A 25019-nucleotide genomic window follows, 5' to 3' on the forward strand; every position below is an offset into this window, starting at 1 on the left:
ATTTAATTTTTTAAGTATGAATTCTATTATTTCTCATAAGATCTTGAATTCTTGAATCATGAATTCTTTGATCATGAAGGTTTCTAGGAACCCAACTCTAACACTTGGGAAGGACTTTCATGTGTCCTAAAATAGATTTCCTATTTTGAAAAATTTAGTTGACGAGATATAAATTTGTTTTGGAAAATGTTTTGACCCCATTAAGACCCCATTTGGAAAATTTTTTGACCCCAAAAAACTTGTTGGTTTAATAAAACTAGAACTGGGCATATCAAGTCCAATAAATTATGTCTTAAAAAGGGTGTTAATGTGGCCAGCACAGAATAACCACAAATGAAAGAAATGTCCCAGAAGAGAAAAGGTTCCTTGAGGATTGAGTCTACTGGGTGGGGGAATAGTATAATTCAGCTCCTCAAGAGCCACAGCCATTTCCACCGAAAAGGGGCCGTGCTCAGGGACTTGAAGAATCCACCCTCTTGGGAGCAATGGCAGCTACAGGTCCCAAATCATCCTGGTCCCCTCTGGACATCTCTCAGTTAGTTGTCACTGACCATTTACTGACCTCACTTGTGAGAATTCAGTTATTATGCCTTTACCAGATGGTTAGACAAGCAGAATCAGGGAGGGATTCCGGAAACTAGGAGAGGGAGCCCTGGAACAAAACAGGGAAGCTTTAATGGAAAGAGTGTATAAATACTTGTTTAGTTCTCTGTGATCTATCTAGTGTGTGAGGTCCGTGGTAAGAGAGATACCTCTAGAAAGATTAAATCACTTTTCTAAGTACAAGTGTTACTGATCCTTAATTTCTTCATTGTGACCAGGCATAGATATGAAAATCAAGACAAATAAAAGTATGCCTTCACACTTCCTCATCATCACCTCTCCGTGGTGGCCAGTCCTAACCAGGAGAAGGCCATCCACAGAAACCGAGGCTTCAGCATTGCTTTTAAGTGATTTACAACTTCTTGCTTTGGACTTTGTGTTTATAACGTCTTACCTTGGCTTAGGCCTCTTATCCTGTCAGGATCATTTACTGTTCCTTGTTCCCGAATGGACTGAACTTCTTGGAAGTGATTCTTTGGTTGCTGTTCATGTTAACCTGATGTTTAGACCTTCAGCAGTCGTGTTCTGCTGTTCCTGTGCTTCATAATGTTGACTCCTGAGTTGTTGTTCAATGAAAAAGCTTTATATACAACAGTCATTTTATTCTTTCATGCCAGTTGTATTCTATCTGCAAAAGTTATGAACATTTTTATTAGGTTCATAGAAAATCTTTTTCACAACAGCAATTGTGTTCTGAAGCACAGAAATCTCAAATTCATAATCTATCAAGCTCTAAGGGCTTAAATTATAGAAAAACTATGCTTTTTCACTTCTTTTAAAATCTAATGTAAAATTTTATTTTACAGGCATCCTCAACTAGAATTGGACTTGGGACCAAGTCCCTGGGAGAATCATTTTTCAGTTACTGTATATGCTTGTCAGTTAATCTGAGACAATTAAGTTTTACCCTCGTATTTTATAACTAGGAGTACAGCAACTTTCCAGAAGAGTTTGAAGGAAATTAGGATTTAATGCTTTCCAGATGAAGAGAAGAAAATTCACCTGTCATACCCTAGATTATTTATTGTTTATATTTATTGTAGCTTTCTCCAGAGGGAAGCAGAGCTACGCATAAAGCCTGTGGTGCTTACTGAGACAACAAATGTGACCCTATCCCACTTGTAACTTGATACATACTTACACAGTTTGTAGGTCATATGAGACTTGGGTTTCTTGGCTTCCCAATTTAGGGGAACGTAGCTGTTGAATGAGGTGGATATTGGATATTAGATAAGAGCCACTGGAATAAGACACCATAGAATGACTCAGATTTTCTGTCAAGCACCTTAGCTGTATAGGGGTTTTTTAAAATTGGGATTTTGAAGCTAGTTTATTGTTGGGTGTTACACATAAAGACACTGTGAATGTAGTCAAAAGGAAGTTAGAAAGTTTTTACTTCTAGAAATCCAGAGTGGGAAATTGAGACTAAGAACAATTATGGACTCGTAAAATACCAGCGGTGAAAGATGGTACTTCTTAGTTCATAAAACTAGGTAGTAAATGTTCTTTTGAGTCTTTCCTTGTCTAAACTTTTTATTATTACCTAATTTTTACTTTAGTTAATCAAGTTTCAGGAACCTCGATTATTTGATAATGTTAAGAATAGATGCCTGTATGTAATAACCAACTCATCTCATTTTCAGTTTTGATCTGTTTAACCAGGAGCAAATGAAAAATCAGTTAAACTGGAGACTCACATATTTCATTCAGTATAAACATGATATATAATTGAAATATAATATGAGAATGCTTGAGTTTTCTGATGCCCTTTTCCAAATTTGGACTCATCTGTGGCCTTCATCGGGGTCCATTAATCTGAATTCTTTTAGTTGCTTAGTTAATACAGCGTTAATTATGAAAATTGAAATACGTGAATAAATGTACCATTTGAATAGTATTTTAGATCTGTAATTGGTATTGACAAACGAGTATAAAATTGTTCTAATGGGCTTTACAGCGAGTTGTGATGATTTTAAGTAAAATCAAGGCTTAATTATCTCATTTTCCCCTCACATTTTCCAAACTCTAAGACCCCATTTCCCTCCATCTTACTTTGGCAGGCTTTAATCCAATGTGAACAGTTGAAGAACGAACTGGAGAGGCAGAAAGAGCGACTTGAAAAAGAACTCGCATCGCAGCAAGAAAAAAGGGCCTTTGAGAAAGAGATGATGAAAAAGGACCTAACAAAAGAAAAGGAGGACCTGGGATCAAAGGTACCTGTGGATTCAGTTTGTTCCCTGCCCTGCAGCAGAAATGTTTGTGGTGATGTCACTGATAATGCTGTAGGCTACAATTTTTGAGTGAACTCTAAATTTTAAAAATCTTGTAAGTAGCCAATTGCTTATAATTTAGAGTTCAGAAACATTTTCCATTTTTCCAATGTATTTCTCGAGAAAAGTATATTCTCGGACCTCTCCAAATAAAACAGTCAATTGGATTCCATGCTGTGAAATTGTAAAATTTGCTTTGATCCCTCCATTCTGTTTGAGTCCCTGTCTCCTGTTTCTCAGAGGAAAGGAGGTGCTCTGTGGATATATCCAGATTTTATTTCAACCTGGGTGAAGTCAAGGAGCAGTGACTCCCCCACTTGATCCCCCACTCTTAAATTAGACTTGCAGAAGATAAAACACATGTAAGAAACCAAGTGGCCAAGGAAAAGTGATTATGTACACGGTACAAAGCAGGTACCCGATGAATAGTGAACATAATCGGATGGATGAATAGAAGGGAGAAGTGAAGGGCCAAAAGAACAGCTGGCCTGAAATGGGCAGTGTTTGGGAAACAGTAAAAAACTGGAAGAGAGAGGGGCACCTGGTTAAGGGTCTGACTCCTGATTTTGGCACAGGTCATGATCTCATGGTTTGTGAGGTCGAGCCCCACGTCCGGCTCTGCACTGACAATGCGGAGCCTGCCTGGTATCCTCTCTCTCCCTCTTTTCTGTCCCTCTCCTGTTCACTCACTCTCTCTCTCAAAATACATAAATAAACTTAAAAAAAAAAAAAGGAACTGGAATACAGAGATAAGTGAAACCTAGCTTTCAAGTTGCTCTAACAGAGTAAAATTGAGCAAGATGTGGTCCATGAAATGACCAAAACAGCAGTTACATGTTGTTGTTGTGTTTACGGCAACTCGCAGCTTGTACCCTGAATGCTGTGCTATAACATTCTAGTGTGTGATAATGACCTTATTCAGCACGTGTCTCTCCTGAGTATCTGCTATGTGCAAGGCAACGTAATCCTGAGGATGCGTAAAGAGAAAAATCACCAACTCTGTCCAGTGAATTTGAAGTCTTACGGGTGCCTGAGTTATTTACTGTAAATTCCCTTGTCTTATCCTTTAAAAAAGCAAAAGTGTGCCTGTGGAAAGCCCACTATGTGTCAATCAAACTTTACCTTCTCTGGCCAGAATTGGTGATCTGAGCCTTGCGGATGGCACCAAGGTGTATCATGGCCTGAGTGTCCACGGTGCTCTTGCTGCTTTCCAGCAGTCCTGCCATGCACTCCTCTCTCCCGTTCATTCAGCATGGGGCAACAGATAGTAACTGGAGGGCTTGGGGGTGTGGGTGTCCCAGGACCAGTGCAGTGCTGCTTACAGAGGAGGGAAGAGGAAGACACTAAACACACACTTCCATAAATGAGTTTTTAATTACCACTGTGATAAAGGCAAAAAAGTACAGTATAGGGTACCGTGAGAAAATCTGACCTAGTCTAGGCAGCCATGGAAGACTTTCCTAAGAAAGAGATTTTCAAAATGAGACTCGACAGCGAAGAGTAGTAGTCAGGTGAGAGTTGAGGGGAAGAGTTTCAGACCCAGGGAAACAGCACCCCCCTCCCCCCAGACTCTGAAGCTAGCAAGCATATACTTTTTAGGAATTTAGAGAAGGCCCAGGTGACTGGGGCATAGGACGTGGGGACAGTAGTGGGAGATGAGTTTGGAGCAGTATGCAGGGACCAAAGCAGGAATGACCTTAAAATCCATGTGAAAGATTATAAGTTTTAACCCAAACCAAGTGGAAAACCATTGAACACCTTGAAATTGGGCAGCGTCATGCTGCCATTTCTATTTGAGAACTTCCATCTGTCAGTAAATTGGAAGAAGACTTGGAATAAATGCCTGGAGATCAGGTGGGAGGTAATTATCATAGTCCCGGTGGAAATGATGGTATCTTGGGCCCATTTGCAAAGACTATTTTTTTTTGTTTGTTTATTTATTTTTGAGGGGGGAGCAGGGGCAGAGAGAGAGAGACAGGGAGGCACAGAATCTGAAGCAGGCTGCGGGTTCCGAGGTGTCAGCACAGAGCCCGACACGGGGCTCGAACTCACAGATCGCGAGATCATGACCTGAGCCGAAGTCGGACGCTCAACCGACTGAGCCACCTAGGCACCCCCAAAGACTCTTGTAAATCACTTTTATTCTCCTCAAATTCTCTACTATACCTCACTCCCCTCATTCTCAGCAGAGTCTTACTTACCTAACAAAGAAAACTGAAGCCAGTGAGTGGTAACCACTTCAATATTTATCTTCCCCTCACCTGTGCCTTCAAGTACGATTTCACCAGCATCCCAACACAACGTTGTCAGAATGGGAGAGGCCTTGCGCTCATTCTTTCCCCTTGCTCTCGGTCCCTTTCTCTCCCTCTACCTCAGGGAGCTTCCTCCTTCTCAGGAAAGTCCCCTCGAGTTTCTCTCACCCATTGAAAGAAACAATCTTTCTTCTAATCCAATGGTTCTCAATCTTGGAGCCACAGAAGTTCCAAAATCTCATTGTCCAGTCTGCGTCCCAAACCAATATGTGAAAATAACCGTGGGTAGGATTCAGGAGACTGGATCCAGGTGACTCCAGTGTGCATCCCAGGTTGGAAACCACCTCAGTAATTCCATGTGCCTCCTTACTCTTGCCCTTTATGGTCCAGTTTCTTGAGAGGTCTGTCAGTACATGCTGTCTTTGTGCTCTCTCCTCTGATTACCTCTTCAGCCCCTGCATTTCAGCTTCTGTGCCCACAGCCAGTGGAATTACCATTGCTATGTCCTCCTTGTGCTAATTTTAGGGAATATTTGTTAGTTCTTATTCTCTTTATTTTTTTTATTTAAAAAATTTTTTTCAGTGTTTGTTTATTTTTTAGAGAGAGAGAGACCACAAGAAGGGGAAGGGCAGAGAGAGAGGGAGACACAGAAACTGAAGCAGGCTCCAGGCTCCGAGCCATCAGCACAGAGCCTGATGCAGGGCTCGAACTCACGAACTGTGACATCATGACCTGAGCTGAAGTTGGACGCCCAACCGACTGAGCCACCCAGGTGTCCCAGTTCTTATTCTCTTTAAAAGATTCTCTTTCCAGGGCACCTGGGTGGCCCAGTTGGTTAAAGCCTCTGACTGCTGATCTCAGCTCAGGTCTTGATCTCAGAGTGGTGAGTTCAAGCCCCAAGTTGGGCTCTGTGCTGGGCATGAAGCTTACTTTTAGAAAATAAATAAATGGAAGGTTCTCTTTCCTTGATTTCTCTGGATTTCTTGATTTGGGAGGATGATAATGTGTGCCTTTCAGTTTGCTCAGAGTTTAAAGTGCCTTTGAGACAATGAAGGAAACGCATCCAGAAAGCAACTTGATGGAAAGTTCTAGAGTTTAGCAGAGAGCATTATATTCTGATGTCTTTGGCATAAGAGTGGCTCCCGGTTTCATGTATGTGACACGATTCCTAGATCCTCAGCTCTCTAGTGATCTCCTAAACCAGCTTCTCTTGCCACACTTCCTCTCCTACGGGAGATTGCCCAACTCTGCAATCTCGCTGGCATTTTTGTCTCCATCCTCTCCCTTACCCTACTCATCACGAAGTCACCAAATTCTAGAGATTCAGACACCTAGGAGTTTCCCATTGCCCTGTCTCCCTGCCATGCATATTGTCACCCCTGGATGACTTCTACAACCCCGAGCACTCTCCTTGCTTCCCGTGTCACCCCTAAGCCACAGCCAGGATGGTCTTTCTAAAACGAACCAGGCAATATGTCAGTCTCTTGCTTTGACATCCTTTCCTGTCTCCCTGCCTCTCCTTGGATAAGATTTTGGATCCTTAAGCATTGCACACAGATTCTGCATTTCTCTGGCTGTCTTTGGTTTCCCAGTCTCATCTCCCTTCACCTTTTTCCTTGCATCACCACCATCCTGCTCTACTATTTTTCTTTCAGGAGTTTCCATGTGCTTTGCCCCTTGCTTAGAGGAATCTTCTGCTCTGTGTCCTTCCTAACTGATCCTTCAGAGTTCTTCTTGAGACCACCTACTTTCAGAGATGAATTCGGAGTCTCTCCTATGGTCTCCTGTGACTCAGTTAATTGCAAATTCTTGTTGAATTGTTTGTCTCCCCCAATTTACCACGAGTCCCCTGAATGTGTGGTTGCTTAACATCGTCATTGCTTGGCACATCCCACTCACATAAAATGTGCTCCATGTGTATTTGTTGAATGAATGAATGTAACACAGGGGAAGAAGAGAGGCCCTGTGCCATTGGAAACATGTGACTAAGAGGTTGTGAACTCAGAGGATCAGAACGGTCTGTGTCTGCCTGAGCTCATGGAAGATCTGGGGAGGAAGGTGGCATATGCACCTGTAAGTAGGATTCGGAAATACAGAGCATGAGGGAAGGGATGCTGGCTGGAACCAACAAGGATAAGGCGTGGAGGGAGGGGACTTTGTGAAGTGAGTGTTGTGCGTGTGACAAAGAACAGGACCAATAGCAAAGACCAGCTATTATTCACGCCATGGAGACTCTTAATTTGGGGGCTGTTCAGTGGAAACCTTTAGCCCTGCTGAGCGGTTCCACTTGAAAAAAATATGGTGGTGAGAATTCCTGATAAGGAAGGACAAAGGAAGGCCGAGAGTGCCAGGCAGCATTCCAGGTGCTCTTGTATAACAGCCTCTTTCTTAACACTAATAATTATTCCAGGAGCAAAAGTGGCAACAAAATACAATGTATGGCTGAGACCCGGTCATGTGTCTTGCCCTCAGTGAGCCTTGGCTGGCATTTCATCTCGAGGTCCTGCCCTAAGTAAAGTGTCTGAATGAAGAGCTGAAAGTGCTTCTCACATTCTGGCAAGTGCTGTCACCAGGAAATGGCAGAAAGTGGCTTTGGAGTCAAAGGATTCAGAGTTGAATCCAGTCTGACCTTTGTGTGACCTTGAACAATTCTTTTAACCTCGCCAGATTTCAGAGGAGTAAATAATGGAGTTGATCTACTCAAGGAACTGATGGGCTTAAATAAGAATGTCTCGGAAGTACCTGATGTACCTCGCTTAGAGCGGACATTTAATGGCTTTCAGCTTGAGGCTAGTATCATTCTTACTGCACAGAAGGAGGAGTAGGCTGAGTGGATGGAGTTCTTGCACCTGCGTATTAGCAAAGCAGGCAGATTTGAATATAAAGCCCGGCTCTCCTTTTTATTCATTAGCTTGAATGCACGTAGGCAAATTTCTGAATTTTCAGAATCTCCTGGTTTTTTTTTTCAACTGAAAAATTAATCCCATATAATTCCTTCTCCAAGGGGATTAAAAGAGAGAACGTGTATCCCACTGCCTAGCACAGGAAGTGTATCCGGGAGGGAGACAGAACAGTTCATCCTAACGCTGGGAGAGCTCTGTAGTTTGTGTTAAAGAGCCCCCTCTCGCCGCCCCCCATTTCCTAGCAGTAAGGAACGCTTGTAAGACTTTTAGGCTTTCCTTCTCTCTTTTTGTTCTTTTTTTCTTTTCTTTCTTCTTACTCATTCTCATTAAATTTCGTGTGTGTGGGAAGCTCTCGGAGAGCAGATGTCTTCTACCTAGACAGATTTCGAATCATTCCCCCATGAGCAGGACTTGCTGTGAGTTTGTTTGCTGTCTTCTGTTATGGTCCTTGGCTGCACTGAGCCCCTAGGTTTGTTAGTTCAGTGGGCCATTGATCATATTTATTGAGCGCCCCCTATGGTCTACCCATTTTTTTCAGTTGGTTCCCTTGATAATAGTCCATCACTAGAATTCTTAACTCTTGCACCCGTTGTATAGTGAGTACCACTTTCTACCGTGTTCAGTACACTAGGGACCACCTTTGTATAGAGATTTCCATCAAGCTGTCCCAGCCTGGGTGTCCTTGTCTCTTGCTTGCCCCTGTCAAAGTTTAAAGGACTTGCCTGATGTCAACGCCCCGGACATCCAGCAGTGTTGCAGCTGTCCGTGTTACTTGTGTCTCCGCAACAGATGTGGATGGAGACGCTCCTGCGGTGTAATGTTGACTTCCAGATGGTGGGCGTGGGGAAAAAGGAGGTGTGACAACAGGAGCGGAGGCCTCAGGAAGTGGGTGACAGGAGGGAGCAGACAGGTAGTGGGCAGAGGGAAGAAGTGATGGGTGGCAGAGGGAGGGAGTCAGATGGAAGGAATGTGATTTGTTACACGCTTATTATAGAAACTGACTCAATTTACAGTTAGCAGGTAAATGTCTGCATATTTACTGCAAAAACCACCAATGTTAATATGTTTACCATAAGATACATCTTCACACAAATATGATTTTTAGTAGCTGGTAATTAAAGTTTGCTGCTGTGGTATGGTTCCAGAGAAGCTAGAATTACATTCATAATATGGATACTCATGAACCTGAATTTTCAAATTAAGGATATAAATTAATCTTGTTATTTGCTGCATTTAACTTCTTTTGAATTTCAATTTCAAGTTCAGATTATAATGTGAATTAGAATCATTTGTAGCTGGGTATTAGTAAAAGTAGCTTTATGTGCAAATTGGACTTTTAGCCAATCTTTCAACCATAAGAAGGACATGTAAACAAACCATAAGTCAAATACACAATTCCCCACAATCGCCAGAAAAGTTAATGAATGTATCTACCATTTAATTAGAAAGTAGCTACCAGGGCTGATTATTTCATGTGTGTCAACTTTAGTTCGTTATGTAATTCAAAGGCAATCTTGATCTGTGTCACAAAATCCGAGTTATTGATTTCAGTTGTGAAAACTGAGTTCACACCCATGTCAGCGTGCAACGGTAGATTTAAAATGTTATTTCAATTTTGTTATGAGTTCTTGTTTACCAGATTAAAAACTGATAGATATCTCTGCGTGTTTCACTCTCGAGGAAGGTAGCGTTTCTTCTTCACGTCAAAGCTGCTAATACAAATAAGAAATTAAGAGTCTAGGAAATTTTGACTTACTGGAGCAGAGTAAAATGTAACCGCAAACAAAAAAAACTGTAAAATGGGTTAAATCTAAGACTAGAAAGCATTTCTCACCCTGAGAAGAAAAACTAAGAACCTGAGATCCGTAGAGTGGAGTGCTCCTCAGAAGAGCTGTTCATTCCAGTGATCCATTCCTCAAACATTTGGTGAGGGATACGCCCTTGAGCAACTTGCAGTCTAACGTGGAAACAGACAACTAAACAGAGTGAGATAAGTACATCGTTGGAAGCGTGCAGACCTTGCGGTGTGATGGAGATATATAGAAGCTGTTGTGGGAGCCATACACCAGAGTGAGAGTCGAGATATGAAACCACAGGACTGCATGAGCAGCAAATCTGTGAGAGTGGATGTCAGCTGCAAACAGCAGACATGGCCCCCCCAGGACACAATAGCTGAATAGCAACCCTGAGTGCATCAAGGGCTCCTATTCTGTGCTGGGAACAAGGGGTCAAAGAAACTTCCTGGAGGAGAGGGGATAATGGCTGAGAGGGGAAATAACAGGAGCCCTGGTGGTTTTGTGTAGCAAAGTGAAGTGCATAGAGCCTCCTCTGTTGGTGTTGGGGGGAAGGAGAGTAGGATCCATTGAATCTCCGTTGCTCTCTCTAAAGAGATCTGCCTCTCCAGCTCTCCCGACCAGTCCTTTTATCCTTCCATGTGAGAGAAGAGTTCAAGACTTCTCTGATTGCTTGACATCGCCCCTGAAATTTATTTGTATCAGCCTCTTCCACAACTTTTCACCTTGAAGTCTCAACCCAAACTTTGATTTTATCATCTTGTTATGTATTTCCCCAAATGAGGGTAGAGACCCAGGAATAAATGGGAAGGAGGTACATATTTGAGTCATGGGGGACGGGTGAGTGGAGGAGGTGGAAAAATGGACATACCCGATCCACAGAGAAATGATCTAAGAGTGAACCAAGTGGCCACGTGAAGACTATTAATTCAAGATTTTTTTTTTTTACATAGTGTCTTATTAGTCTGAGGTGCACCATACAATGACTCAGCAGTTCTATACATTGCTCTGTGCTCATCAAGATAAGTGCACTCTTAATCCCCTTCACCTGTTTCACCCATCACCCCTCCCCCCCCACCTACCTCCTCCCTGGTACCCACCTGTTTGTTCTCTGTATTAAGGAGTCTGTGGTTTTTTTGTCTCTTTTCTCCCTTTCTTTTGTTTCTTAAGTTCTACAAGTGAGTGAGATCATACGGTATTTGTCTTTCTCTGACTTACCGTCTCTAGGTCGATTCACGTTGCACGTGGCAAGATCTCATTCTTTCTTATGGCTGGGTCATCAGTGTTCTCAATATTTATTTTGTCAAATGCCATTATCATTTAGGACTTTCATTTCCTCCTATAGATATTGTCCCTGTCTCAAAATATTGCCCAACTGGAGGTCCAGGTTGAAAAGGTTACAAGAGAGAAGATTTCAGCTATTAACCAACTAGAGGAAATTCAAAACCAGCTTGCTTCCAAGGAAATGGATGTCACAAAGGTACAAAGTGAGATTCTAGTTTATAATTTTTTCTAACGCACAAAACTCAGAAAGAAGCACGGAAAAGAAAGGTTTTGTTATTTAAGACAGAAAAGGTCCACCTAATGGTCATTAAGCAAACATTTGCTTATTACTGGCAGGCCCTTTGATGAGTGCTGAAAATACAAAGATGAATTAGACACAAATAATGTCCTTGAAGAACTCAAAGTGGCTGAGACAGACTTGTCATTAAGCAAGTTTCACTACTTTAGTCATTGAATGTGTGATAATCCCAGCATCTCTAAATTAGACAGTTAGGAAAAATGTTTGCCAGAGATAGCATTGGTTTGGTCCCCACAAAAATAGTAAAAGACATATATATATACAACACCAAGAGTGTGCTTAAAATAAAAAATTTTCTACCTCCTATTCCTTTTCATACCTGGTCTTCAATATCAAGGTTCTCACACTAAGTGTCTTATTTTATTGGTCCTTAAATTTATACTTCAAAACATCACAGTGTCTGCACTTCGGGCATCACAAACTTGTGAACCAAGAACTAAAATGTTTAATAGTCTCAACTGGCCACTGTAAGGTACATATTTATGAAACACGAGAAGTCCATGTAGATATCAGTAAGCAGTTGCCTTAAAACTAAGAAACTGCGTGTGAGCACGCATGATGTAATAAATTAAATGGATATATTTTTTACCAGAATGTACACGGATAATTTTGTTTGCAATGTATACCCTTTTCATGTCGCATTTTAGCTATCAACATATTTTCCTAAATGTTGACACATTTGTAATGCCAATGTTGCTTTATAATTTAGTAATTGCAATTGCCTTTAATATATAGAAGAAACAAAGCCCATTTTTTTCTTTTTTTCCCTTGAATTTCTTTAATTCTCCATTTGCTTTCTAAAATTCAAGTTAGCCAATATAGAGGTTTAAAGCTATCAGATTTGCCAATATCATCATCATGTTTGTGTGGAGGCTAAGGGTAAATGTAAGGGAGTTGGGATAGAGGGGTGACAGTGGTTAATCCAGAATTAGGGAGAAAGCTGTGGTGAGTGTTCAGTCCATTGTAGGGAGAGAACTTTCTGTTGAAACATGTACAGTCAAGATGCCTCTTCTATCTTTAGAACTGTCCAAAAAAACACTCCAGCATCAGAAGGGTGCCTTGAGGTGGCTCCAACCCTGAGATGAAATCATTCTACTTCAGTTTAATTCGTTAGTTTATTTTAGATGAAATTCAAGTGTCATGGATAAACTTAGCAGATGCTAACGTGGAAGCAGTAAGGCAAGGGAACTTTAAAAATAAAATTAAGGGATAAAATAACTTTAAATAAAACTTAATGCTTAGGCATTTATTATTACACAATAATTATATGTTGGTATTAGGTTTGAAACACCATGGCTGTGTAATTATTATTTCCTGGCATCAATTTGTTTTTTTTCATTTCATTCATGTATATACATCGAATAGGTTGGAATAGTGAAGAACCAAGAAAGAAAGGGAATTAGGGCCCCTCTAATTTTTTTCTGTCATTCTTCATTTTAAACTTTATTTAGCTTTAAAATTAATAACTTTTTATAAATTACTAGTGTTTTTGAAATGGGAGGGATCACCTCTGACACATTCAGGGCATTTGAATTTGAACTTCAAGTAGAATTTTCAGTAATTGTATTCTTTTCCTAGTATTTTGAGGGCCACTGGGGAGAAACTTACTGACTTTTTCCTCTGTCAGATTGGTTTATTTTTAAAAGTGTTTTTTTTGTTTGTTTGTTTGAGCATAGGAGATAGATGGAGGTTTTATAAGATTCTAATACCTCAGTAATGATAAAACTAATTTCTAAAGTTCTGATTGTATTTTTGGATAAATACCAAAATTGAAAGGTTTCAAGCACCTATAACCATTGGATGATACATAATTTTTAAAAACTTGTATTTGTAAATCAGAGACTGAATTAACAGACGTGTGTGTTAATCTCTTCAGGTTCTCAGTTATCTCAAAGGCTCAGAATTTCTTTAGATTTATCTGCTGAATTGCATTTACCAAATATATTTACCTGTGTGTAGAGCCCTTGTATAAAAAAAAATTTATACAAAAAAATTGTGTAAGGGATGATACACAACACTTTTAGGATGCTGTGTGTGTCCATTATTTAATGACATGTTAAAATCATTTCACTTAAATGTATGTTTTCCGTTTATGTTGAATGCTACAGTTATAAATGCAGAGTGTGCATGGTTCCAGTCTATGACTCTTACGAGACAGTGTTTCTTAATTTAAGTGCATAGCACTGTGCATAAGATTGACATTATCTGAGAGATTGTAGTGAATACTAAGGACCACTGCACACCTAAATACCGATCATATAGCCTATTAGCAGAGAGAAAAATTCCTTTATAAATTTCTTAAATAAAAGCCTAATTGATCAAATCTTTAAGGGAAACCTTTATTTTATAGAATGTCTGTTTAACTTTAATAATTTGAATGAGTATTGATATAGCTTAATATTTTAGTTAATGATTTCACCTAGTTAAGATTGAGGTGATAATGCATTTTGGATAATAGCGTGCAATTGAAACGATTTTTCCCACAAAAAAATCTTGGGCACATTACTTAAATTTCTCAATACATTTCTTTATCTGTAATCTGAAGTTGTTAAACTCAGTAGTACCTGATACTGCCTTCGCATCTTAACAGATTACATTGAATATTCTAAACAGAAAATGCCATTCTTAGAAGAGTTCTATTGTATTTTATTTATATGACCTCTAGGGGGCACCAAAAGATCTAATTGCAGGCATTGCCTGGTAGATTCCAGCAGCTATTGATGTAGTTTTTACAATCTAACAGGTGTGTGGGGAAATGCGCTATCAGTTGAATAAAACCAAAATGGAGAAGGATGAGGCAGAGAAGGAGCACAGAGAGTACAGAGCAAAAACTAAAAGGGATCTTGAAATGAAAGATCAGGTAAGAGATGACAAGGGTAACTGCAGCAATTAAAGACCTAATTAAAGACGTAAGTTATTTATTTCTATTATATTGCTTCTAACTAATGGAACAATCCAGTTTATACTATTAAAAGAATTTCATTTCTAGTTGCCTAAAATTATCACCTTTCACATGAAATGGTGAGAATACAGCCGCATGCATATAAAATCCCAATCTGACAGGTCATAAATAATACATTTGGATATGTGTATCTATTACTTACAAAAGTAAAAAAAAAAAAAAAATGTTCTAATGCACAGTTTGAACCTAAAATATACGTACATAAAGTTCTTGAAAGATGCCAACTTGAATCCAATTTTAAGTGAAAAAGTTTAAAATTTGTAAGATGAGATGAGTTGATATGTAAATATGTCAATCAAATTGATTGTTGGCAGAGTGAAACCAGTTTTAACTAAGATAACCATGAATACGTTTGCCTAAATACAGGGAAATTAGAAATGTTAGGGGAAAATGCTGCTTACTTCAGTCTCAGCTGAACAGATGTTTTATGTTATATCTTTGTTGAGATCGTGTAGATACTCCCAATTTTAATTGTTGACATGGATAAAGTTTTTAGAGAGGCAATTCTAATAGACTCACTTTGGATTTTCTATTTTTATGTTACAGTACAGAACATTGGAGGCTCTCATTCTTTATATTCAGCAAAAGCAGATTGATAAATCTATTCCATTAAAATGAGTTTTCAGTGTCAATATTTTTTTTAAAAAAAACACCACAATTTAAAAGTAGGTAGCTCTTGGTAAATTTTTTCAAAACATATTTCTAGTTCAAAGCATTGTATTATACTTTCCAGCATATTTTCCCTTTCAACCCTGTCAACTTTCTATGCAGATGACACAGAGACAGTTGGGAAAAGTATTAAAAATGAAAGTGATAATGAAATTTAGTACAAAAAGTTTTTCAAGGCATAGCTGAAATCTCTGGCATTAAGTTAACATCTGAACAACCAAAATCAGATTCTGCTTTTGTGCCGCTATATTCAGACTTTAATTTTCAGAATTTTCATTACTAACATGTAGGGATAATGAAACTATTTCATGGCATCCAGTTGGGGGCGTGCCTGATAGCAGAATTGAAAATCCTCTCTGTCCTCGACTGAAGGACTAAGACTACCACACCAAACGGAACTTAACTTTCCTTTCCTTTCCTTTCCTTTCCTTTCCTTTCCTTTCCTTTCCTTTCCTTTCCTTTCCTTTCCTTTCCTTTCCTTTCCTTTCCTTTCCTGATGTATTTTGACTTTTTTTTTTTTAAGGGTATCATCTTGGTTTGCTCACTAGCATTATTATATACTTTTGTAATAGTATTTTATAGCATCTGCCCAATATAACATCTTGGACTAACTGGAAAAACAAATAGGAAGAGTGTCTGAGTTATTTAAAATTACAGGATAATGTTCCAGAGAGAAAAAACACTATAGGAATAATAAGATTAGCATATCACTTGTAAATGAATAACGTGTAGAAGCGTTTGTAGTATTTGTCTTTCAGAGCTTATAGCTCTTGGCAATTAACCAGCAATGATGTGGAGGCTAAGGTTGCAGGATTTTAAAAGGAGCCGTTTCCATTTGTAAACCATTTCCTGCTACATAGTGAAACATTAGCAGTTTTCATAATGATTTCCAGTGTTTTTAGATAAAGATGTGCCTTCTCAGGAGGTCAGAGGGTTAGGAATAAAACCTTGGAACAGTTACAAGATGCTTGTGATGTGATGTGCTCGTTACCATTTTCTCTTGGACAGAATGTGAGGAAATCTTATAGGTACTCTTTGTAACTATTTTGTATCAAACAGACAGTTTCTGAAAAGAAAGGAGTGGTGTCTCATTCCGAGGATGATCTGGACGAGCAAAGCAGCAATTGTTCTTTGGTCTTTCAGCCATGACCTGACCTTCTGTCCGCAAGACCAAAGAGCTCCTTTGCTTGCCCACCATCTGCACTCAAGAGAGAAATTTACATTCAACTTTTAAAAGCTGGGCATGTCGAGCATTTATCTGAAATACTTATAATAATATAAAGTGTATTTAACTTTTAGAGTGTTACACATCACGCAATTGAGCATGACAAGAAGGCCATCTCTAGCTTCACAAACAAAGTGTTCCTTGTAATATAGTCATTTTATTCATATTTTTGTTAATCTGGACTCTTGATACATTTTTAAAGTAGGTGGGAAACTGTGAGATTGGAATGTGGTAAGAACAAGAGCTTTTTTGATGTCTACAAAATAGGGCAAATGGTTGAGCACCAAAATCATTTTCTTTGTGACCCGAGCCTTGACTCTGGCATAATTAGAAGGAAGGGTTAGGGGACTAACAATAGCGATCTCTTCCTCCCACTTTCTCCTTTTCTTCTTTATATTGTGTCAGGAACCCATGGGCGGATTATCCTTCCCATCAACTCCTTTGTATCACATCAGCATAGAGCGGCCCTGCCAGCCCGAGAGGACGCTTCTTGAACTAAAAAAAAAAAAAAAAAAAAAAAAAAAAAGACATTTGGTTTGGAGGAGAATGAAAAATCTGTACCCTGATTTTTATTACAAATTTTTTGTAAGCAACAGGTACACACACACACACACACACACTCCATTACTGGAATTTAAAAACATACAAAGAGAATGTTAATATGAACTCCCACATCTCCATCACCTAGGCTCACCATTTTGCCAATTCTTTTCCATCGATCTCGTGGGTTTTTTTCCTCTCTTCCTCCTTCGTCTTTTTTGTCGCCTTTGTCGTCTGTTTCTTCCTCTTCTCTCCCGAATTCTGTCTTCTTCCCCCATTGCTCCTTTTGCTGAAGTATTTGAGGCAGATCTCAGACATGATGTTATTTCACTCATGAACCCCTCAGTGTGCATCTATGAAGGATATTTTTTTTCATAACCACCAGGTCGTCATCACACATGACAATACCAACAATAATTCTTTAATATCTGATAATGCCAAGCCCATATTCACACTCCTCTGACCATCTTAACAATGTCTGTTTTATGGCTGTTTTTTTAGAACCAGACAGACAGGATTATTTTTGTGTGTCAGAATGTTATGGTTTGATCTTCTTTCACAGGAGATAAAGGGATATCTCAGCAAAATTTCAACTTTCTTTATCTGTTGTTGTCTCATTAAATTTCACACATATATTTTGATTGTGCTCTGAATTTATAAGGTGCGTCAGCATCATTCTAAAGATTATGAATTAATCCTAGAGCCAACTGTCTGAAGGAAAATGGCTACCATGTCGCAACCCCAATAGTCATATCCTGAAGTGAGCCCTGTAGAGTCTGAAAGACAAGTTTTGTAATTAATTCAGTCTTACATTTAAGATTCGGGAGTGTGACTGGAAGCCCATTACAAAGGTTATGGCCGATGAAGAAGTGAAAGTTTCTTTGTCACCTTCCATTCTGGTAGATGAATCTCCGAAGGTGATTCTTCAGAGCTAAAAGGTTTGATCAGGGCATAATATAAACAGAAAATGCAGTAATTTCAAATGCAGGGGAAAAGTGATGTTTTAAAGGTATTAAAATATAAAAATTTTCCTTTTTTATGGCCTTTCTCTCTCCCCCTGTCCCTTTCTCTCTCTCTCTCTCTCTCTCTCTCTCTCTCTCACCCAGTTATGGTGTTTTCTATTTGCTGTTTAACTTCAGATGATCTCCAGCACAGGGCTCCCTGGGGTGGGGGGTGGGGTGAGCAGTGGGGAGACCTACCTGGTAGCTGGATCAGGGTAAGCAGAGGCTGTATATTGAGGCCACTGGGTGTTGTCGGAGGCAGGGATGTAGCCACCTCTGCGTCCTGCCCTGTGATGTCAGGGGCACACACCCTCAACCCCATCTTCTCCAGGTTCACATCTGGGCTCCTGTCAGAGGCAGAGCATGACAGCAGTACACGACCCCACCCCCACACCACTCCCATGACCTGATTCCACCCGAGACACAGGGCAGGATCACAACACAGCTCGGGCCAGACGAGGGAACTGCAGGGGAACAGGTGTCTGAGGACCGTCTCGGGGCTGCTGTGAGGCAGGGAAGGGACAAGACCGCGGACCCGAGCAGCAGCGCCACTGCCTCCTCAGACTTTCCTGACAAAACACAAGTGCCAATATATAGTCATGAAGAAGTTTGAGAGGTCGACCACAGAGCGCTAAACGGCAGGCTTCTCAACACGGGGCCCCATCTGCCTGCACCCATCACACGCCCGTGATGGTGCCAAGGCAGTGGGAAGAGGCAGGCAGAGGTGTGGTGTGCTGCTGCACGTACGTGCACTCCCACTGACACACGCAGACGTGGAGGAGTGTGTAACACGCCCGCGGGCCCCATACCGTAACCGACGGCTCATGGGCCGAATCGACCGACTGTCTGTTTTGACAAATAGTTGTGTTAGAACACGGCCACATCCATTCGTTCTTATTGTCGACGGCTGCTTTCCTGCTACACAGAGTTGAGTTGTGGCGGAGACAATCGAGCCCACGGAGACTGAAACATTTACGCTCTGAGCCCTTATGGACCAAGTCGGCCAGCCCCGGCCCTGGGTATAGAAATAGAACTGTATGTCTTTGGGTTCTCATTGCCTTACTAAACGGTGGAGCTTGGGTTCAAAGAGTCCTCAATCTTCGATGATAACTTAGTGGTTTTAGAGTATTTCTCAGTGCAGCACGTGGCCTCTTCCGTGGCCTCTTCGTCATCTCATGACCTTGCCAAATGAGTGTGTGACTGCTTATGGCGTCATCATCTTAGTGGTGGCACATGGTGTAATAATGGCTTAGGTGAGAGTATAAATATAAAAGTTGCTTTGCAGCACAATTTCTTTTAGGTTGGTACAGTATTTTTCAGATAAGACTCTTTTTTTTCCCACCAGTATTACGTAAGTTATAACTTTGGAGTTGTAGCTACAACTGAGCAGGAGGCATTGAAGTTCAAAATTACTTGAGTGGGGTAATGAAAACAAATATTTTAGGGTAGGGCACATATAAAAAAGAAATAGATCAGAAAATTTTGGCTAGAAAAATTGGGCCAAACAAGAATTTGAACTCCTATCTACAGCAGTATGATTCAGCACTTTAGTACTGACGTCATACGTGGACTGTTTCAATGGAGGAATTATTTCTGAAGTACAGTTGACTTATTTAAATTGTTGCAAGACGTGCATCTGTTCTGTATGGCTTTGGGTAAAGATGAGAAGAAGGCTTCAAAGTCCTAAAAGGAGGTCCTACTGAAGGGCAGAGAAATAAAGACAATGAAGAAAAGTTGAAGAATTACACCTTTTTATTTCGAGAAGTCTAAATCTTCACTACCTTCACGGGCTAGACAGATTCTTTCAGGGAGGAAGCTTAACACCTGTTTAAACGCCTTGATCCTCAATATGGAAAGAATAAGAAGAAAGCTATTTAATCACAGCAACTGGAAATCACAATAGCCTGAAATAAGAACTTTCTGAGAGTAAGATGATTGCAGTAGATTGCAGCAACAGGCAATGGAACTTTCTTCCCTGAAACTGCCAGTTTCAAACAATAAGAACAATATGCTGAAAACCCAGCAAATGGACCTCCGAGGTCCACTGTCTTCTACTGGATTGTGGGAGCATCCTCAGAATATTTCACTCCGATCTGTTCAAGTGGCTAGTAGTGGTATTTGTCTTTTCTGCTTGTAATTTAGCACCTACAGATTAAAGCGAAATCCTCCTCAGCTCTGTTCTCTGCTTTGTGTCTGTAATGCCATGTGATCTCGTCGGAAGGCTTTGGGGGAGTATACTGAGATAATGGATAGCTTCTGGAGAGCTAGACTTGAGAGACTTTCCAACTACCACCTGCAGTCTCACTTCTGCCTCTGAAAGCTGACTGGGAGAGGGGCCACTTGGGCATGCCGTTAGCACATGTAATCACTCGGCCCTGGTGATGACAGAGCTGCTCTCCAGTGTTCTTCACACCCTCTTCCAGCGCTGGAGGCTTAGCGCGTCCCTCTCCCTGCTCCTCACTCAGGCAGCAGCCGCGTGCGAGGGCTTGGCCTACCCAGGCCGGTGCAGGAGGCACCGAGGGGGTGCTAGCTGGAAGACCCAGGTCCTGCCCTGAGGGAGTTTATATTCTAGTTGAGGAGATGGGGTACACATTTGAACATGCCTACGAAAACCTTGCAAAGCAGCATATCGACAAGTGCAAATTAATGTAGTGTGAACTTCATGCTGGCTACAGCCCATGCGAGGCAGAATCTGGTTCCATGTGTGTGATGCAATAAAGCTTTTTTTTCTAGCATCTTCCCTAAGTACGCCCTAAAGCATTGTTCAGATAAATTTGTGTTCTTATCACAGCCTAACCAAGAATTGTGAGAAAATTCTTCAGCCCGGCGTATGTCTAATAAATCAGCCTCTTTTGTTCTTGTGCCGCGCGCTGCTTGAATGGGACAAATGGGATCATGTAAATAAAAATAAAATTCATTTAATAAAAGATTATTGAACTTCTGTTTTTTCTAAAACACCATGCAAAGTTAATTTCTTCATTTTGAACCGTAATTGTGTCGGTAAAATTACAAAATTAGCAGTTAAAAAGTAAGTTTTTTTTTGTTTTGTTTTGGTTTTTTTTTGCACAGAACAGTTTCCAAATCAATCCAGTGAGTAATACCAAGTTGGAGATTATTGGGACATTCATCATTTGGTAACTCTGTTAATGTTTTGGGCAGTACGTGTTTACCCCATTCATGAAAACCCAGTGGAAATTTATACGCTCAAAAAAGAGTCCTTTGATTCTCCAAGAGACATGGTAATGCTATTCACCATAATGATGTATTTTTTAAAGATCAAATGTGTAAGCAGAAACAATATATCTGAAGATAGCAACTTAGGGCTGTTCAGAGATAAGGGTACAAAGAGGATAGAAAACAAGCCAGTTTAGAAAGCATATGCCTTGTGGGGTAAACATTTAGAAATAAATGTCTTTGGATAGGAATATAAAACTGTAAAGTGAACTCAAGGAATTTTTGCTGTATTTTCAGTTTCACTGGATATACGTATTTTGGTCCTTAAAAAACTTTCTGCATGCTTCTTTTGACTTTAAAGGTTGGACCCACAGACCAACCTGCCACTCTTGGAGACCATCGTCTTGGGTACCAAGTCCGCAATAGGGGTAGCTACCAGATGGCCAGCAGCGTTTTATGTGGCCACACTGGCCAGCAAGCTGGGAAGCGTTAGACATAGGGCAGCTATGTGTGCTTTTCCTTTTTTTACAGTCCAGAAATATTAGTACTGATACCCAGTGTAAATATTACTCATTACTACAGATGTACAACTTTTAAAACAATATTATATAAACATAAGCACATTCACAGAAGCCAATAATTCCATCACCCAGTAGAGCAAATTGTTTTCATTTTTCTGTTTTACCTTTTACTATTGTCCATATGCATATATGGTATTTGCAAATAGCAAACATGCTACTTGGTAGAATTCTGGTTTTTGCTTATTTCACTTAACTATATCTCCAGCATTTTTATGTGTTACTTCCTATTCTTCGTAGTGATCACTTCAATATGGCCATGTACCTGTACTTTTAAAGGAAAGAATAATAAGTCAGGTTTGGGGGCGCCTGGGTGGCTCAGTCTGTTAACTGTCCAGCTTCAGCTCAGGTCATGATCTTCCGGTCGGTGAGTTCAAGCACCGCATCGGGCTCTGTGCTGACAGCTCAGACCATGGAGCCTGTTTCAGATTCTGTTTCTCTCCCTCTCTCCCTCTCTCTGTCTCTTTCCCCTTCCCCCACTAATACTCTGTCTCTGTCTCTCTCTCTCAAAAATAAACAAACATAAAAAAAAAGTCAGATTTGGAATAGAACAGTCACTGTTACAAATTTAGAATTTTTTGCCCTAAACTTCACTTGTTGCTTTAATTCAGCAACCATATATTGCATGCACTGTGCCGGACTGGAGCACACTTCTGTTTTTTGGTTCTTAGAGAAGGGAAGATGTAAGGCAGGTATGCAAATAACTATATGTCAGAGAGGTCCTAGTAACTATAATTAGCAAACTACACAGGGGGATGGGGATTTAGAAGAGGGAGAGACGGCATCCTTAAAGGACGTTGCCCATTAGAGATGAGAGAGGAAGGCATTTTGGTTGGAAGATCCAGTGTGGCAGCTTGAGCAAAGGAATGGGAACGGTGGGGTGGGCTGTGGAAAAGGAAGATGCATTCAAGGAACATATGTGTCTTTTGATTCCATAGCATGCTTGCATAACTGACCCCAACATCTCCAGTGCCATAGAAAATAGGCTTCTTTCTGTAAGGTTCAGAATCCCAGTGCAGTTCCCTATTATATAACATACTGCACACCCTGCAGTCAGGCACAGAAGTCATGTTATATTTGGGGAATATTTGCATTGGTTTTTCATTTCCTTTGTAGTGCTTTCTACGTAATAAAATAATTTCAAGATTTTCAAATTTCAGATAACATACAATAAAATGTCATTTTATAAATAATGTTAGAATCAAGTAGGATGAGTTTTTTTTTAAAAAAAATAAAGAATTCACAGTTCCCTTAATGATTTGTAGAAGGTATCTTCAAATGATGGAAGATATCTTCAAATGACGGGGTCCTACTCGACCTTCGGACTGTGAGTCCAAAGACTTGACTTCTTGATTTGGCTTTTCGGCTAACTTCCTGAGCAAACCTCTCAGAGCCTCACCTTCTTTCCCAGTGAAGTGAGAAGCTTGGGGAAGTGATAGCTAAGGTTTTCTCTAACTCAAAATTCCTCCGTTTCCAGAAACACAGGAGATATTTCTCTGCCTCTCTTAATTATGAACTAAGTATTAATAAAATCAATATAAATCGCATGGAGTTTCAAGTGTCATTTCAAATATTCCAGTTATTCAGCTGATCTGATAAAAGTGAAGTTTTACTGTCACCAATTTTAGATCATATTTTTTCATTATGATTAATAATAGGACAATAAAATGTCTAGCCTTTTAAACAGTTGAATTTGATTACAAGACAGACTTTAATTTGCAATAAGGATTAAAGCCCTACTCTGAATTAAGAATGAAATTCTATTGGATACATTTCAGGCAACAGCACACTGTCCAAGGAAGTATTTTAGAGGAGTAGCCAGCTTTCCTGAAACCTGTGGAATGAAATATCCTCAGCTGGAGTTCCCGTGTGAACTCTCGATCCCCAGGATGACAAGGGTGTATTCCTGTTGGAGAATTATGATCCTAATAGCTTCCACTTGGTGCTCTAACAAAGTGCAGTCCAGGAATGAAATGTGTGGCAGTTCTGTACCTAGGTGACCTAGAATATGATCATGTTCAATTTCTGTATTTTGATTTTTTTGTTAATCATCTGAGTGAAAACAAAAAAAAAATACTTTTTTAAATTCTCTTAGAGATTTCATGTATCCCTGGAATGTTTCCTGGGCCCTCATTGGAGTCCGGTGTAAGAGACACCCCAGGTGGAGGTTATAGATATAACTCTGCAGATTCTAGATGTAACTGACTGTTAGTAAGTTGCAACATGTCTAGATTCTCCCATTATTCTTGTTAACAGACTGTCAAAGTAATCTAACCCTTTTTTGGTGTTAACATCTGTAGTTAGGTGGATCAGTTGTAGTCACATTTAGTTTTTAGGGAAAAGACAAGAGAGCAGCAGTGTCCTTATTTCTTGCCTGCCTACAGCCTTCCTCATGAGGAATGGGAAATTGTTCTTTGTATCACATCTCTCTACTTACAACCGAAGTTCTGATGATCATTCCATCTCTGCTCTGCCTCTCTCCATGGTAATAAGTCATGCACCTGATAGCATCAGCCTGGCTTTGGAAATCATGAATCAAGCTGTGGTTGAAAGTTCCCACTGAAGTGCAGGAGAGTGCTCCTGTTTTCTTAGAGTGGCAGCTAGGGGAAAAAAAGAGAAGTAAATGCTTCTGAGGACACCTTAAGAAGATGGACTGAGGGGCGCCTGGGTGGCTCAGTTGGTTCGGCATCCGACTTCGGCTCAGGTCATGATCTCGCGGTTTGTGAGTTCAAGCCCCGCGTCAGGCTCTGTGCTGATGGCTCAGAGCCTGGAGCCTGTTTCAGATTCTGTGTCTCCCTCTCTCTCTGACCCTCCCCCATTCATGCTCTGTCTCTCTCTGTTTCAAAAATAAATAAACGTTAAAAAAAAATTAAAAAAAAAAAAAAGAAGATGGACTGAAAAGAACTGTTCCACTTGAAAGTTTGTCTCTTCATGGCGAGTACCGCCTTTTCTTTTGGATCCTTCTTTCACTTGCTCAGAATTTTACATAGAAACCTGAATTCACTCATAGTGAGAGATAATTTTCATATCCTAATTTGAATTAGAAACTTTAGGGTATCATGTTCAAGTTGCCTCTCCACTGAAATTTATCATAGAATTATAGGACCGGGTCAGTGTTCCTTTCCTAAGTTACTGAAGGTCCACTCTCTGTATAGTGATTGAAGCCATACAAGGGTTCGTATAGCAAGAACCAGATATGTTTTAATCGAAAGGTGGAGTTAAGATAATGGATCAAATATCTATTTATGTCTATATTTTATTTTTAAAAAATTTTTTTTAACGTTTATTTATTTTTGAGACAAAGAGAGACAGAGCATGAATGGGGGAGGGGCAGAGAGAGAGGGAGACACAGAATCGGAAGCAGGCTCCAGGCTCTGAGCCATTAGCCCAGAGCCCGATGCGGGGCTCGAACTCACGGACTGCGAGATCGTGACCTGAGCTGAAGTCGGACGCCCAACTGTCTGAGT

General features: G+C 40.3%; 1 protein-coding gene across 14 annotated transcripts in view; it reads left to right on the plus strand.

Moving 5' to 3' along the window:
- SDCCAG8 (SHH signaling and ciliogenesis regulator SDCCAG8) overlaps window positions 1-25019 on the plus strand; it is a 245817-nt gene that overhangs the window by 70174 nt on the left and 150624 nt on the right. For 12 of the 14 annotated variants that reach the window (XR_008424699.1, XR_008424700.1, XR_008424701.1 and 9 more), the window contains 3 exons: window positions 2664-2816; window positions 11167-11301; window positions 14147-14263. Coding sequence is in view for 11 of the 14 variants with exons in the window: in XM_019422827.2 (XP_019278372.2) it covers window positions 2664-2816; window positions 11167-11301; window positions 14147-14263 (405 nt within the window). In the remaining 3 variants the exon portion in view is untranslated. Of the gene's footprint in view, window positions 1-2663; window positions 2817-11166; window positions 11302-14146; window positions 14264-16664; window positions 19973-25019 lie in introns of those variants that run through there. The other 2 variants (XM_053909399.1, XM_053909393.1) reach the window with 2 other exon arrangements.

The sequence above is a fragment of the Panthera pardus genome, unplaced genomic scaffold (assembly GCF_024362965.1).
Source record: "Panthera pardus isolate Hobbes unplaced genomic scaffold, ASM2436296v1 HiC_scaffold_21, whole genome shotgun sequence".
Lineage (NCBI taxonomy): Eukaryota > Metazoa > Chordata > Mammalia > Carnivora > Felidae > Panthera > Panthera pardus.